The sequence below is a fragment of the Mastomys coucha genome, unplaced genomic scaffold (assembly GCF_008632895.1).
Source record: "Mastomys coucha isolate ucsf_1 unplaced genomic scaffold, UCSF_Mcou_1 pScaffold15, whole genome shotgun sequence".
Taxonomy (NCBI): domain Eukaryota; kingdom Metazoa; phylum Chordata; class Mammalia; order Rodentia; family Muridae; genus Mastomys; species Mastomys coucha.
This window is the reverse complement of record NW_022196897.1, coordinates 135871927-135889460: the sequence shown is the minus strand read 5'-3', so window position 1 is coordinate 135889460 and position 17534 is coordinate 135871927. Positions and strand designations below refer to the sequence as shown.

The window sequence follows — 17534 nt, the reverse complement described above, 5'->3', positions numbered from 1 at the left end:
AGATCCGTCTGGTGTTTTTCCCATTGTATGGTAGTTTGTGCTGATTTCATAGAAGTCTCCCATTTTGTCCCATTTTTCTCTTGAAGCCTACTTGGCATAAGACAGAGGTTCTCCAAGGCATCCCTACCCCAGCTTTGATACTTTCCTCCTTCTACTTTTCCTGTCTTCTCATCTTCTGGCTCCTCCATCTCATGACCATGTCACTGAAGAGTGACCTGCTGTTTCAGGGCACTGGTTTACTTAAAAAATAATTCTGGTTTTGTTAATCTTTCCCAAGAAGTCACTGCATCCTTGTTTTTGCCTCCCTTTGAGGCCTTTTGAATTGTCTGTGGAACTTGCCTCAGCCTTGTCTGGTCTCAGAACATCTGTTTTTGGAGCAGTGATGTTTAATTGTCCTGAGAAAGATAACTCTCCCTGCCTGGTATTGGGGCCTTCAAGAGGCCCCCTCCCCCAGGAGTTTTTTGGCAGGGGGTTGCCACATTTGTCTGTTGTTGCTCTAAATTCCCTAGTCAAATGTTGTCCTTTGGCACACATTTGACATATTCCAGAAGGCATAGACTCCCTTTTGATATCACTTTGGTTTTTCCTGCAGTCATTTCTGAGATGACCCTGCTCACCAGAATTAGAACCTTTGAAATCTTGGGTCATCTCTAGATGTCTAGTGGCAGCTTTTCCTATTACAGTCATATCAGACAAGAAAGATCCAACATCGGCTTTGTATCTAATCCACTCATCTATTGATGGTGACCTTGCTACTAGGCAGAAATTGCCTCATTCCATCTAAAGACAAAATATTGTCCAGAAAAGGACATGCTATGCGGAATAGTCAACTGATAATCTCTGCCAAGACTGGGTGATCAGCCCTTTAAATTCTGCATTACAAAGGTCTGTCAGATGACCCTGCCAGAAGGCTGAAGAGCGATGCTCCAACATTTTGAAGTAAAGGACTGTCCAGATGGTCAGCACTCTCTATAAATTGGCTAGTTTTGGAAGCTATATTTTGTACTTCTCATATTTTCAGGTAATATTAGTCATTCTTGAATTTCTGACGTGATTGAAGACTGATAGCCAGCCCAAGCTGTTTAACTTTGAGAAAAATGATACAGATTTGAGAGGATGGTTTTTAGATGGCATACAATCTGAAACCAGGATATGAGTCAGGTGTAGAATTATGTCTTTTAAATTAGGGTAAATGACAGAGGTCCTATTTAATTGATGAAACGACTGGGTGTTAGGTCTGTCTTGTATTTTATAAATTACAAAAGGGTAATAGTTGTGCTTAATTTACATCTGAGAAAAGACTCTTAACTGGACAAAAAGGGGGAAATGTTGTGGAGAGCCCTGGTCTTGTATTTTGATGCTAATTCCCCTCTCCAGGAAAGCACTGCAGATGAGGAGTGAAGCACGCATACAGGTGCCTTGTGAACCTTCTCCCCACCTTAACTTTTCAAATAAATGCTAAGGCCTATGATTGGGCAGCAGGAGGGAAGATGGAGCTGAAAAGTTTGGGGGAGAAGGGGAGAGAGAAGATAGGGGAGGTGACTGGAGAAGAGGACGACAGAGGAGGACCAGGTGGAAGGAAAATGGAGCTGAAGCATGCGGCTTAGAGAAATTGCAAGTCATACGGGATCTAATAGATGGAATAGAGTAGTGTAGTGGTAGATTTGCCCAATCTAGGCGAGTAGCTTGCATACCAATTAATTGAGTTGTAAATTCATTGATTAAGTAAATTGGGTTAAAAATTTACCACAACATTCTGGTTTTATCATTTCTCTGTAAATCTCCTTTCTGTGGGACTTGCAGCCTCCAGTCCATATTTAAATTGTTTAAAACATAACACGGGCCCTGAACCTAAAAGAGACTTAAGGGTTGACAGCATATGTGGAATGTAAAATCTGTTCTTAGCTGTGTCTTCTCTGAGCATTAGCCAGAGCTGAATGCATGCTGTCATTAAAGAGATTTTTCTTAGTTAATCTTGTAATCATTTGTGGAGTGATTTCTCCTGGGGAAGGTATATTAATTCTAGGATAGCTGCATCAACTTCCCTGTTATAGAAGTATTTCTAAGACAAGCTATGTTGGCTCAGGTATCTTTGATCCAGGTCTCATGCTCCCCAGGCAATGACCTTGTTCTCCTATTAATGAAAATTACTAAATTATTGAGATAAAGGACTGTACCACAGCAGAGTTTTAAATTTCCTCATTTGAGTCATGTAATGAAGTGTTCATTTCAGTATCAGGTTAAAGGTTTTGCCTGTGGAGCATGCCTTCTGCCTTCAGACCAGAACAGGAGGAACAGTTTACTGTGTATACTGTCAGATGAAACAGGATGGGCAATATCTAGAATGCAGACTAAAGTTCAAAGGAGCCAGCTGCAGGCATCACCATTATGAAGAAGGACCTAATTCAGACAGGGTGAATGACTTTGTAATTTTCCAGCATGTATTAATTTATGTGCGTTGTGGTGGCTATTCCTGGTAGTTAGCCTGACTATATCTGGAAACAACTTCAATCCAGAAAAGGAGGGCGCACACCTGTGATCTTGAGACTGGAAGACACAGGCTTCTGACTCAGATGTTGACATGGGATGACAGGAGCTTTTGATCCAGATGTTCAAGCCTAGTGGCCATGAAAAGCTTATTCCCAAACAAGGTATTTTACACCTTTAATCCCAGGAGACTGGCAAGCAGATCTCTGAGTTCAAGGCCAGCCTGGGACAAAGGAAGTTCCACTTCCAGACTTGGTGGTACATACCTATAATCTAGGTCACACATTCTGTTGGAAGCCTACAGAAAGACCAAGCATGCCTTCTAAACCTCCTTGCACTTGCTTGCCAGCACATCTGTTGGAACCTACGTCTTTCAGGATTCCAGCTTATACAGAAGACAAGCTGGAACACCTACTGTTGGGGGGCTGAGCAACTACTAGATTCTTAGACTTTCCATTGAAAATTGCCCATTGTTTGGTTAGTTGTGAGTGCAGAATGTCAGTCATTTTAATAATTTGCTGTATTATAGAGACATTCCATAAGTTCTGTGACTCTAGAGAACCCTCATTAATACTCATGTGAATAAAAACAGACCAGATTTGTGGGTGTAGAAAATGGTATGTTAGCTGGAAGGAGTCAATATTGAATTTCTATTTCAATGGTGTGTGTGTGTGTGTGTGTGTGTGTGTGTGTGTGTGAGAGAGAGAGAGAGAGAGAGAGAGAGAGAGAGAGAGAGAGAGAGAGAATGTGCGTGAGTGCACACACAGGCAATCCATGTTGACACAGTTAAGTCAGCTCAGAAATTTGATGCATATGTTGTTGGCTGCGTGTCAGGTTAGAGATCTCAGCAGCTAACATTGTACATAGGGTCAAGGTCAAACACTATCATATTAACGCCATTCCCACTACCGGGGTAGGGCCAGCTCTTTTTAAAGTCGTTATACACATGTGCTCTTTCAATTATATTTATCTCTTCAAAAAGTCAGTTGTTGGTATTACTTTTAAATTTCATTTCCTTTATGCATTGCTGTTCTGATCTCCTTTTTATTCTCCAATGTTTCCCATTCATTAAGAATTTCATTCCTTTTTCTAAAAATGTTTTGTATTTGTGTGTGTTTAGAGCAACATCTCCTATAGCTTTTCCTTATGCTTTGTGGAAAGTTAAGACTTGCTATGAACACCTAATCTGCCTATGCTGCCCTGTGCTGGGAAGACTGTCCTGCTGCTCCTTTCAGGCAGGGCTCTGACTGGTCATGAGAAGAGATGGAGACCAGTGAATGAATGTCCTCCAACCTCCCTGGATTGGGGTGAGGGGTTTACAGATAAAGAGGGACCTATGTAAGCATTGAGTTCTCTGACCAACTTTGAGTCTGGTGTAATCACACACAGAAAAGGAGGGGGAAGAAGGAAGGTGAGGGCCTTTGTGCCTTGACAGTAGTTTACAAGAGCGATGAGTAGTCAGGTAATCAATTTTAGACAATCAGTAAAAGTCCAAACTGTCCATTTAGGAGGTTCCCAGAGCTGGGCAATCATGAATCTGGATGAGGAACTGGACTTATATCTAGAAACCAAATTTCTGTATTTACTCTGATTGAAGCAACACAAGATCTAGACAAACTGGTGTGGTTGTGCCTAACATTAGTATTATTTGTTCTGTCTGAAAATACACACGGTGAGAGAGAAGAGACATGAGTAACACTTGGTGTGCTCTAGTACGTTTGTTTAATCCCTGAAGAATATTGGACCATAAATCCTGTTTCAACTTTTAAAAAAATTTTTTTGAGATAATTCAATCATTTCATTCTCCTTTCTCCCTACTATTAAGTCTGAAACCCTGGGACAAATGGTTGAGTGGCCTGTTTAACAAATCAAAGCAAACCTGGTAGTCAGGTTGTCTCAGCAGACCTCAGTCCTTACCAGATTCAGGATGTGGCTGGCATACCTCACCCTCTAGCCTAGAGGTAGGGCTGCCCTTCACCCAGCTGCCATTCCTTATGCAGTCCAACCATTTTGGTTACTTGGTCTTTTTCATCTGTCACTAATCATTCTGATCTCTATATCTGGATCTTGTATCTCTCCTCTTTCCTCTTTCCACATGGCTCAGGGTCATGTCTGCTTTGTACTCTTCCAGATGTTCCTGGATCTGGTTGTATTCTCTCTTTGATACATAATAAACACAGGAGCAGTCATGTCCTTCCCCTTTTTCTTTCTTTTTTTTTTCCCATTCACTACTTATTAACCGCCCCTTGTTTTAAACTTCATAGCCACCTTTTCTTTTTAACTATGTTACTGTTTGAATTTCACTGCAGTTTGGCTGCAGAACTTCCCAACTATGAAACAAACATTGTGTGTGTAATGGAATATGCAAACACAGGACCCTGTGCCTTGAAAAAGGAAATGAAGTGCTGCAGGTGACTAGAACATTCTATTAAATACTATCTTCCCAGACTAGGGCTCTTTCTGCACCTAGGGTGGAAGGGTAGATCTGGGAAGGCTGCAGCTGTTGGAGGCATTTGCTCTCTGATCCCCCAGTAGAGGAGCTGCAACTGTCCTGAGGCCCAGCTGAGTTTTTCAAGCTAATGAGGGACTCTGGGAAGGCCTAACAATCAGGATCACCAGTGGAAGGTAGCTTGCAGGTTCTTTCTCAACAGATACATCTGCAGCAAGCTGTGAGGAGGACCACAAGCCAGGACATGGTGAGTGTGGGAGTCAACATCGCCAGGCCAGGAGGAACGTGTCTGCTGGGTATGATCTACTGAGACTGAGATGGGCAATTAGTCAGACTGTTGTTCTGTTGGTAGTGATCTGAGCAGAAGAAGCCCTTGGCCTCTGACCCTTCCTGAGTGTGGATTCCCAGGGGGAGGGATGCACTAGAGCCCTATTGGTGGACATCTGTGGTACATATAATGTCATTATCCAGTGTATACACATAGGCCTTGCTTTTGGTGTGCAGTAGGAAGACAGATTGGAAAACTGAAGGGCTAGTTTCTAGAATTCTGAACCTTCCACATTCAGTTTTTTGCAACAGATTTTATAGTTTGGAAATTAGAAGAAAGGTGGTGATGGGGATCAGCCATACTTTTCTCTTTCCACTACCTCCAGCCACAATGTCATGATTCACAGAAATTCAATTCTAGGGTATAAAAGGAATTTCTAAAGTGCAGAAGTTTCTCAGATGTGCATGGCACTGGGTAGGTGGATAGGACACATCACAAAATTTCTTCAATATTGTTTTGTGTGGGAGCTTCAGTGGGGCTAGTTTGGCCTGAAATCACAAGGGGTCATGAGAGGCTGCAGTCAAAGCCCACCTTTGTGATCACTTCCATTTACAGAGAGCTCTAGAGCATGGGGCCTCTCTGGAAGACATATCAGTAATAGGTGAAGGATCAGAAATATGACAGTGTAGGGATTACTTTGAGTAATTTTTATAAGAATCGTGAAGTCTGTGGTCATTTAATTTGTATATATGTATAATCTCAGGTAGCACTGATCAAGTTCACCCCTTTCCTGGTGTGGTTTCCTTAGGTATTTTGATGAAACCTTGAATATATTTTAAGGCTTCTGTTTTTGGCTTTTTCTCTCCATCCCTGTGGTTTTTTCATACATATTGTACACTTTCTTGATTATTGTATCTTTGTTATAAGTACAGAAGTCACACTGTGCCAATGTGTATACGGTTTCTTCAAAATACTATTGATGAGTTTTCTCACATAACATATAGCCTTGGAATCAATGTTCCTCTTATAAATTTTTAGGATTTTTAGATTTAAAATATGTTTGTCCTGTGTAGCATTTCCTTTTATTGTCTGAGATTCACTGTCTGAGATTCTCTCTTCCATCTTTATTCTGTGGGTGAACCTTGACCCCATAGTTCCTTTCTGAAGTCTTAAAAGTTGTGAGTTACAGGAAACCCTCGGTTTGTGCCTTTCTTTCTTTTTTCTTTTTTTGTATTAAATTATTTGTTTAAATTCCAATGTTGCCCCCTTTCTTGTACCCACTACCAGAGTTCTTTCCATCCCCCCTTTGCCTCTGAGACGGTGGTCTTCCTCCTACTTTTTACCCCGCTGCCCCCATCACCCAGCCTTCCACCCCCACTTAATCCTCCCCAGCATCCACCCTCCTTGGGGCATAAAGCTTACAGGACCTATACTCTCCCACTGAAACCAGACCAGGCAGTTCTCTGCTACATATGTGCCTGGGGTCACAGACTAGTCCACGTATGCTCTTTGGTTGGTGGTTTAGTCTCTCGGAGCTCTGAGGGTTCCAGGTTAGTTGATACTGTTGTTCTTACTATGGGGTTGCCATCCCCTCAGCTTCAATCCTTCCCCTAACTCTTCCATTGTGGTCCCAGACCTCAGTCCAATGGTTGGCTGTTTAAGTGTCTCCATCTATCTCAGTCAGCTGCTGGTAGAGGCTCTCAGAGGACAGCCATGCTAGACTCTTGTCTGCAAGCACAACATGGGATCAGTAATAGTGTCAGGCTTTGGCGCCAGCCTATGGGATGGGTCCCAAGTTGGGGTGGTCACTGAATGGCCTTTCCTTCAACCTCTGCTCTATTTTTGTCCCTGCACTTCTTTTAGACAGGAACAATTCTTGGTCAACATTTTTGAAGGTAGGTGGATGGCCTTACCCCTCCACTGGGGCCCTGTCTATCTACTGGAGGTGGTCTCTTCACGTTTCATCTCCCCACTGCTGAACATTTCACTAAGGTCATCCCTACTGAATCCTGGGAGCCTCTCACACTCCAGGTCTCTGGAACTTTCAACTATTAAAAACAAGAAAATCATGAATTTTGCGGGCAAATGCATGGAACTCAAATATCATCCTGAGTGAATTAATACAGACCCAGAAGGACATGCATGTTATGTCCTTGTTAATAAGTGGATATTAGCCAAAAATTACAGAATGCCTATAATACAATGCAGACAATATGAAGTTTAAGAAGGAGGAAGGCCTCAGTGAGGATGGTTAAATTCCACTTAGAAGAGGGGACAAAATAACCATAAGAGTTAGAGGGCTAGAGGGAGGGACCTAGCTGGGAGAGAAATGGAAGAGGGGAAAATGGGAGAAGACAGGAGAGAAGCCCAGAGGATTAAGAGAATGAATGGATATATGGAGCTTCAGGGGAGAGGAGAGAAGCCCAGAGGGCTAAGAGAATGAATGGATATATGGAGCTTCAGGGGAGAGGAGAGAAGCCCAGAGGACTAAGAGAATGAATAGTTTGTGCTTTCTTTTTCTATTTGTATTTAAACATCATGAACAATTGTGTTTTCCTCAAGTGTTTGCCTGTTCTTACTATATTTATGGAATTTCTTAGTCTTTCTGTTGTTTGATTGTGTTTTCCTGATTTTATCCATTTCCTCTTTAAGGACCTCTATCACCTTCATACAGTTGCTTTTAAGGTTTTTTTTCTTGTGCTTTCAGGTTTGTTTTGTTTTGTTTTGTTTTGAAATTTACTCATTTTACTGATGGCATTGCAATTGCTCTACTTTTTACCATGTTATATAGAAAATACTGAAAATACAAGCTACTTTGTAAAACCAAAGACAACAATGAATCTAAAGATAAACTATGTTTTACACAATGGACCCTTTTCCCACAGTTAGTATTAAATTTTACATAGCTATTTCTTTCATTAAAATGATTATTTTACATACTGAGTACACCTACATTACAAACATAGATCAGTAATTCTCAGAACTACCTGTTTCTAGAAGCTTGTTGTAAAAGGAAGCACACAAACAGAAAAAAAAGGAGAAAGAAGAAAAGTTTAAGCCACACACAGTAACTAGCATATCAAATACATTTAGTAAAGTAGGAATTCCATTGCAATATCAATGACTCAAAGCAGAAATACTTCTATTATACATAATGTACTGCTACATATAGTGAGATTATATTTCAAGCTGAATGGAAACCACACATTATATAAAGTTTAGCAACAAACAACCATGGAAACATGGAGACATGCTGCACCATCCATAAGTTAAAAAAAAAAAAGTCAAAATACAAAGCAATCTTGGCCATTCCTGTCACCAAGAGGCAATTTCAGTTCCTGTCTTAAAACAAACCATCTGGACTAGTAGATTTCTGCATAATAATGCAGAATAAAACACACATTACTGTGCTGTCCTGACTAAGTCCTTCTAGCGGAGGATGATGGATGAGCAACCACAAAAGTAGGCTCTGAATGGCCAGAATTATTTGAAATGGGGTTCTTATTCTTGGAGTTGTCATTTCGGTGGGACATGACAAGGGTAACTATCTCGTAGTTGCAACTGGGAACTCTGGAGTGACTAGGTGTTCTGGTGTGTCTATGCAACCCTTGTTGGAATATCCAGGACTTACAGTGGGAGGATAGCTTTGTTCTGTTGGTAACATATTTTCCTGGCTGTTATTATATTCCTAAGTTGGTATCTACATGCTTTATTTTATGTATAAGAGTACATTGTAGCTGTACAGATGGTTGTGAGCCTTCATGTGGTTGTTGGGAATTGAATTTTTAGGACCTCTGTTTACTCTGGTCAACCCTGTTCACTCCGGCCCAAAGATTTATTTATTATTATACATAGCTACATTGTAGCTGTCTTCAGAAGCAGCAGAAGAGGGTATCATATTTCATTACCGGTGGTTTGTTGCTGGGAATTGAACTCAAGACTTTCGGAAGGACAGCCAGTGCTCTTACCCGCAGAGCCATCTCGCCAGCCCTGGTTGGGAGTTTTGAGTTTTGATTTTAGGTTTATGTTCTCTGGATTTTCAGAGAGTGTGTTGGCTGAGGGTTGCCTTTTTCGCTGTTTTTTTTCCTGGGTATGTTCAAGGGGGAATGTTTGCTGGGTTTGGAGGTTTGGGGAAAAGGAATCGAGGGAAATTTGATTTTTTAGCAAGCCACAGGACACTTGACAGAAGAGAGGTGAAGCTGCCTCTTGTGTTCTAGTCTAGTGCTAGGGAAAACTCTGAAAATTGTATCTAGGGTAACAGATAGTGTGACAGATCTATGGGCAGCCTGTGTGGTTTTCTGGCAAGCATGGCATATGGTTGAGAAGGGGTTTCTTTGAGAGTAGGCTCTGGGACACAGAGATGGGGCAGGAAAAGCATGGCACTTGGGAAATGTCTGTATGTCCTGGAACCATGGAAACTAGTAGAGGAAGCTTTATCTAATACTGTGTTGCAATGCTTTGGGCAACCATGAGAATTGGGTCTGAGGTAACAGATAGTGAGCTAGCTCTTTGGACAGCCTGCCTAGTGTTCTGTCTGCCATGGTCTGTGTTTGAGCAGGGAGTGTCTGCCCATAGTTGGGGGGTTCAGACACAGAGATGGCACCGGAAGAGAAGGGAATATGGAAATGTTCATTTGTATCTACAGGAGGCATGGACATGTCAGAGGAAGCTGCAGTCCTAAGGGCAACCCTGAATGTTGGGTCTCTCCAGAAACTGGGGATGGTCTGGGGGCATCCTACCCAGTTCCTTACTCAATATCTTAATACTCAGCATTAGGTTTCCAGGGCTCATTTATTTGTTTCTATATTTACTTAGTTTTTTTGTTGCATTCATCTGTGAAAGACACTTTGCTTATTGGATAAAAAGTACTATGTGGATGGGCAGAACAGTCAGCAACTCTTCATGCTGGGGTTGACCTGAGTTCAGACACCAACACCCAACCCAAGTTGGGAAGGTCATAACCACCTGCTACTCCAGATCCAAGGGACTGATGCCCTCTTCCTGTATCTGTCACCTGTACACACATGGAAGACATTTCTATCTGTCTCACACACCAACATTCACATAAATGGGATCACATAAGTGCTTATGACCTATAAAGCAGTTAGCTTAAAACAAGTTGCTAAAGTTTATAGTACAAAGCATATGCTGTTTTTAAAACTATTTTCGATTGCATTTGGTTTTAAAAGTTTGCATTTCCTTACCCTGGTGCAAACTTGTATCCAGTCATTAATCATTGGAAACAAATAATTTCTAAGTGATCCTAAAACACATGCTTTTCTTTATTATAAATGGAGGATATACTTTTAGTAGTCAATATTATTTTCTCTAGTATTGAGACATTTGTCTGCTTTAAGCAAATCTCTGCACTGGGAATAGTGGCTACCCCTCACTTTTTCCCCACTCCTCTGTGCCAGAGTCCACAGGGCTAATGATGGCTAGTGACTTCTTTGAGTTTGTGACTGTAGCACCTTAGTTCTTGTTTAAAGGGCTGGGTTGTATTTACAGGTCTGTCTTTGTGTCTAATTTCATCAGTGATTCTTTGTATGTTGTGTGATTTTTATTAAGTATAACATAATAATAATTTACTCACTAATTTTTGTCTTTTGAAAATTTATTATATTATGTTATGAGTTCCTTGAGTTTTTGTTTGTTTGGGGACTTTCTGTGGAAAAACAGTTTTAGTTTTCTCTTCTTGATCCTAATGACTTGCCTCTCCTCATTTATTACCAAGTCTGTTTTCTTGTCTTTGTAGTCATCAATGTTTGTGGCTTTATTACTTAAGTGATTAGTGTGATTAACACATTGGTTTGGTGTTACTAAAACATTGTCACATATTATTTTTAACTCTGTTCTAATTAGCTCCAGTTCTCAACATTTTAGGTCATATGGTCCTCTGAGGGAAGCTCAGTTGATGGTCTGCTCCCATCATAATGGCTGATTGCTGTGTCTTTGAGAAATTGTGTTGATTGATGATTGATATGGGAAGGCACTTCCACTCAGGGTGGCAAGATCCCTAAGCCAGGGGGCCTGGGCTGGATAAGAGAGCTAGATGAACATGTGACCAAGCATGAGAGCAAGTGAAGAAACAATGTTGGTCCATGCCTTTACTTTCTAGCCTCAGTTTCTGTCTTAAGCCCTCAAAATGGTGGACTATGACCTGATAGAAGCATCCAGAGAAATTGTTCATTGTTCAGAGACTAGTTAGAATGAGAAATGGTAAATATAAAGAGATTTTGATGCTTGACAAAACCTGGGAATATTTTCTTTTAGCATTATATGGAAAAGATAAGATTTGAGATGGCCAAAGACATAGAACTCTGTACATATACCTTCATCTGCTGTTCTGTAGGACTTAGGAAGATTAGTGTGTTAAGACTAATGCAGACAGAGGAAATTGATGTCATAGAAATTCAGTGGGAAATAGATGCTCTGAAAATTTTAGCTAGAAATCATGTGTTGTATTTTGGCCACAAATGTTTGTTAGTCTGCCCATGAACTGAGTGTGGCAGAATTGAAGGATAATTGTCTGATTTCTTAGTTGTAATATTGAATCTGTTGGATGTTTATTTCCTTGATTCATTCAGGATGATAGTGGAAAAAAAAGAGCAGCAAGTGGTGTAGAAAGAAATGCAAAGTCTGCGGTCTGTAGAGGAAAACATGCTAGGGAGTTTCAGAAGGCAGTCAGTGCTGAAACAGAGGCAGGAATTTTCAAGGACATTATCACCATTAAAGGGAAACCCATTGCATTGAATTGGAAGTGTAAGAAGGTGCCATTAGAGTAGCAGTCCCTTAGTCTAAGCTATCAATTGATGGAAGAAGTGGGCAATGTGATTACTAGTCCAATGTAGGAACTTCATATAAAACCTGCTGCAACTAGTCCATGTGTGGCAAGGTCCATCCCATTTTAGAAGCCACACTTCACAGGCTTACCCATATTGTGCTGGTTCTGGAAACAAGGAAGATACAAAATAGTCCTCGTGGCTTCTTCCTTTCTGGTTTCAGTTCAGCACTATTCCAGCGTTCTCTGTTTGGCAGAGTCAGGGCCCCAGTGAGGATACTGTGAAAGTTTGTTGCATGAAGGTCTATGGATGATGCCTAGTTGCATTTTAAGACCAGAAGAGGTTGAGATACCTATGGTATGAGAACCTGCCCTGGAGAGATGCATATAGGGAGTGGAGGTACTGAAACTGAGAGATGTATGAGAAGTTGCAGGAATAGAGCCATGTAAGCACTTTGAAACTGAAGCCCCATGTGTCTGAGACAGAGCTACAGGACTTAGTGTTTGCTTTTGTTTGTTTGTTTCATTTTGTTTTGTGTTTTGTTTTTTTCTTAGTCTAATGTACACATTCTTCTGTATTGTAGTAGAAAGGTAGTGGTTTTTTTGTGTGTGTGTCATTGTATATTCAAAAGATAAAATTTGTTTTCTGATTTTACAAGCTGTGGCAGTCAAGAGATTTGAGTGTCAAAGGAGTCTTTGGACATTTGAACACTGCAGGGGCTGTTGTAGACAATAAAGATCACTGAATTTAGACTAAATATATTTTTATGAGAGGGTGACCATGAACCTATAGTGACCAGAGTCACAATGGACTCATTGCACTCAACCTGTTTCCTGTTCTTTGTGACTGTGTTATGGTTGAAACTCATCATTCAGCTTTCTTCTTCTACTGTCATACCCTCACCATTACCAACTCTATCCATGATTCACATGAGGTACAGTAGAAGCTGTTGTTATTCAGTGCTAAGGTATTTCACTAGCCTGACATTTTTAAATTTTTAGTTTTGTTTGTGTTTTAGATTTTGAAGACAAAGTATCCCTGTGTGGCTCTGGCTGTCCTGAAAGTATGTTTGCAGACCAGGCAGTACTTGAATTTAGTGAAGTGTCGTTCCAGAGCGCTGGGATTAGATGTGGGGCAAAATGCCTGAGTTGTTTTTATATTATTAGCTGATGGGCTTGGAATGTTAAGTTTTGTATATATATTCACACATATGCTGATGTGCTGAACTTCAGGCACACTTAAATTTTGAAACTTGGCAGAGAGTATATTTATATTTCTCATAAATCATATATTCATGTCATTAATACTACATTGATGTTCCACTGAGTTCCACTATGGCATTATTACTATCTGTGGGTGTTACAAATTTTTTGAATGACTATGAATATTTTCCCTCTATGTATAAATATGTACATCATGTGTACCTGATGCTCACTGTAGGCAGAAGATAGCCTCAGAACTCCTGAATTTGGTACAATGGGCAATTGTGAGTCTCCATGTATATATTAGCAATTTACTCGAATAAAGGCAATTCCTCTGGTGAGCAGCCTCTCCTGCCCTATGTTTCTAATTCACCATCAAGATTTATATTGCTAGTGTTTTCACCTGTCCATCTATAAATGTTTAAATATGCATACCCTTTTATTAGGGTCTTATTAATTTTACTGTTGAAACTGGGTCATTTGAGGTTTTTAAAAGATGAATACAGATCTGGAGTGAATATATAATTTTTCGTAGGGACTTCAGTAAAGACCTTTGAGTTCTTTCTATCTTTTTTTGTTTGTTTGATTGATTGATTTTTTTACAGGGTAATTAGCATCTTAATGCGTACCTGTTGATCTTCTGGAACTCAAGGCATAGACCAGGCTGTCATCCAATTCAGTGATATATAACTGGCTTTACCTCCAGGTATATATTACCTGTAGGATTAAAGACATGAGTGAATATAGTCAGCATGCTCATCATTTTTAAATTAGTAATTATTCATACGGTTTATCTGATGTGTGCTTATTACTGTTGATTTGTTTGCATCTGTGTCTTTATGTCTATTAATTATCATTTCTCTTGCAAGGCTTTATTCTGTTCAAGGATTGCAGAAATGACAGAGGTGAAGCTCATTCATTATTCAGTTTTCTTCTTAAAATGCCTTGATTACATCAGAGCATTTGTGTCAGGAATTAAGTGCGGGAATTACCAGAATTATATGGCTATATTGTCAATGAAGTATACATTTACAATGTTCTCAGTAATATGTTTTCTTATGTACATATCTGTGGGATATTTTAGGGTAAAGTGACCTATGATGACGTGCGTGTGGACTTCACTCAGGAAGAGTGGGCTTTGCTGGATCCTTCTCAGAAGAGTCTCTACAAAGATGTGATGCTGGAGACATATAGGAATCTTACTGCTATAGGTAAGGCAGTGAATTTCCCTTCACTTTTTAAAATGTCAGTACAATTGTTTCTTTGTTATTGTTACTGTAATTTCAATTGAGAATGAGGAAGAATGAGGTGAATTAATCAGGCATGGTTGTAACTTAAATTTTGCCTAATTTCCAATAGTATAACATGTAGTCTCTGGTACTATATTTTAGGCTACATTTGGGAAGACCATACTATTGAAGAACGTTTTCAAAGTTCTAGAAGACGTGGAAGGTAATTTTCATGTGCAAACTGATAAAAATATGCCTTGGAAGGAATTTTAGTGTATCCTTCAGGTTTTAAAAAAGGCATCTGGGGCCGGGCGGTGGCGCACGCCTTTAATCCCAGCACTTGGGAGGCAGAGGCAGGCGGATTTCTGAGTTCGAGGCCAGCCTGGTCTACAGAGTGAGTTCCAGGACAGCCAGGGCTACACAGAGAAACCCTGCCTTGAAAAATCAAAAAAAAAAAAAAAAGGAACCTGGGTAAAAAAAGCACTGATTTAAGTTATGGATGATTATTAAATTCTCACAAAACCATGTATGTCAATGTCAGATATCTAATTTGTGTTTACTAGGCATTCCTCTAAATACAAAGACAAGGATCTTTAACAGATCTTACCATTTGAATCACAGCCCAATAGAGTTATGCTATAGATCTGTTTAATCTACTATCACTTAGACATTGCAAGGTATACACAGTGAGTAGGTGGTAAGTGTATTTCCAAACCTTCTAATAAGGAAATAGTCCATATTAAAACTGGTGTTAATCATTGCTAACTTTAGTGAGATGGGTAGTTTAGAAAGTCAAGGATGCTGTTGTGGTGAAACCTTAATCTCTGTACCACATCTGTATGAGGAAAGTAGGTTAAAATGGGAATGCAAAATGGAAGCCTTTTACTCATTATTCTCCTTTTAATAGGGATGTCATATGTTAAAATAGGTATAAGAATGTGAACATAAGAGGAATACTGAAAGAAGCAACAAACTTCTCTGTCTTCCAGGACAATTAGAAGATATGTAGTACTCCCAGTTTGAGTAGACTTTATAAATGCGCTACAAGTTTACAGATAGTTTTCCAACTTTATTAGGGGTATCTACAAAATTACACTGCAGAAAATTGCTACAGATTCTAGGGATGTGGAAATTTTTCTGTTTGCCTTGGTTCACTTTGCAAATGTAGTATTAACTCACATGATAGCAAAATTTATGAATGAAATCAGTGTGGTAAAGCTCTGAGTTCTTCCTTTTCTCTTCAAATAATGTGAACAAACTCATATAGAAAAAGGATGCTATAAATGTGAGCCATGTCATTAATGTTCTTCCTATCCCATGTATCTTCAGAGATGCAAAAGAACTCACACTGAAGGGGAACTTCATGGATGTAAATAAAGTGATAATATAGTAAGATCAGGTTGTTCTTTACAATTAGTCCAAATTGTAAGACTTATTCACACAGATGAAAAGATTCATCTGTGTTTTAAATGTGAGAAAGCTTTCATATGTGCTAATTGTGTTTACAGGCATGAAAGAAGTCATACTGAAGAACAACCCTCTCAGTTTATTCAGTGTGGGAAAGCCTTTGCTTTTCACAGTCATAACCAAAGACAAGAAAGAATTCATACTGGAAAGAAACCCTATGAAGGTGTCCAACATTGTGAAGCCTTTGCGTATCACAGTAGTCTCAAAATACCTAAACCAAAACTTGCTGGAGAGAACACCTATGAGTGTAACCAATGTGGTAAAGGCTTTGCATCTCACAGGTCTCTTCAAAGGCATAAAGGAGAGAAACCTTATGAATGTAATCAGTGTGGTAAAGCTTTTGCATGTCGAGGTGCACTCCAAATGCATAAACGAATACGTACAGGAGAGAAAACTCATGAGTGTAATCAAAGTGTTAAAGTCCTTGGATGTCAAAGTCGACTACGATATCATAAAAGTACCCATACAGGAGAAAAACCTTATGAATGTAATCAATGTTGTAAAACCTTTTTATATCACAGTTATCTTCAAACACATAAAAGAAGGCATACTGGAGAGAAACCCTTTGAATGTAACCAATGTGGTAAAGCCTTTGTAAGCAAGAGTCATCTCCTAAGACATAAAAGAACACATACTGGTGAGAAACCCTACGAGTGTAATCAGTGTGGTAAAGGCTTTTCACGTCACAGTTCTCTTCAAAGGCATATACGAGTTCATACAGGAGAGAAACCTTATGAATGTAATCAATGTGGTAAAAACTTTGCATGTCAAACTGGTCTCCGAATACATAAAAGAACACATACAGGAGAGAAACCCTATGGATGTGATCAATGTGATAAAGCCTTTGCATGTCAAAGTGGTCTCCTGTATCATAAAAGGATACATACTGGAGAGAGACCATATGAATGTAATGAATGCGGTAAATCCTTCATCCATCACAGTCATCTTCGAATACATAAAAGAACACATACTGGAGAGAAACCCTTTGAATGTGACAAATGTGGTAAAGCCTTTGCACGAAACAGTCACCTGCTAACACATAAAAGAATACACATTGGAAAGAAACCCTATGAATGAAAGAAATATGATAAACTCTTTGCAAGGCATAGTAGTCTCCAAGTTCATAAAACAATACTTCGTTGAGAGAAATCCTGTTAATGTAATCAGTGTGGCAAAGTAAAAAAAAAAAAAAAGACATCATATCCAGGATATAGTCCACAGAACTCAAAAAGGTTAACAAGCAGAAGGGTCCAAGTGAGGATGCCTCAATGACACTTGGGAGGGAGAAGAAAGCAATCACAGCAGGTGGGAGGGAGGGAGGGACCTGAGTGGGAAAGGGGACAGGGAAGGGAAGAGGGGAACATGATCAGGTATTGGGTAGGGAAAAAGGACTGAAGCCCTGAGGGCCAGCAGAAAGAATGGAAACAGGCAACTTTGGGAGGGAGGAGGTGGGGGAACCCTCCAGAATGTACCAGAGACCAGAAGAAGGCGGGAGACTTTCCAGACTCAAAGGAAGGGCCTTAGATGAAATGCCCTCCAGTGGGGAGAAGGAACTTGTAGAGCCCACCTCTAGCAGAAAGACAGGGCATCAAATAAGGGATGGGGTTGCCATCCTATAGCCAGTTTCTTTGACCCACAATTATTTCTGTC

The 17534-nt window shown here is 40.0% G+C and overlaps 1 protein-coding gene across 2 annotated transcripts in view; it reads left to right on the top strand.

Moving 5' to 3' along the window:
- Window positions 1–17131, top strand: part of LOC116091126 (zinc finger protein 120-like) — an 18448-nt gene extending 1317 nt beyond the window's left edge. The window contains exons 2-4 of one of the 2 annotated variants that reach the window (XM_031372195.1): window positions 14273–14399; window positions 14580–14640; window positions 15926–17131. In XM_031372195.1, the coding sequence (XP_031228055.1) occupies window positions 14273–14399; window positions 14580–14640; window positions 15926–16961 (1224 nt within the window). In that variant the 3' untranslated portion in view covers window positions 16962–17131. The remainder of the gene's footprint in view (window positions 1–14272; window positions 14400–14579; window positions 14641–15925) is intronic. The other variant, XM_031372196.1, reaches the window with a different exon arrangement.
- The last annotated feature ends 403 nt before the right edge of the window (window positions 17132–17534 follow it).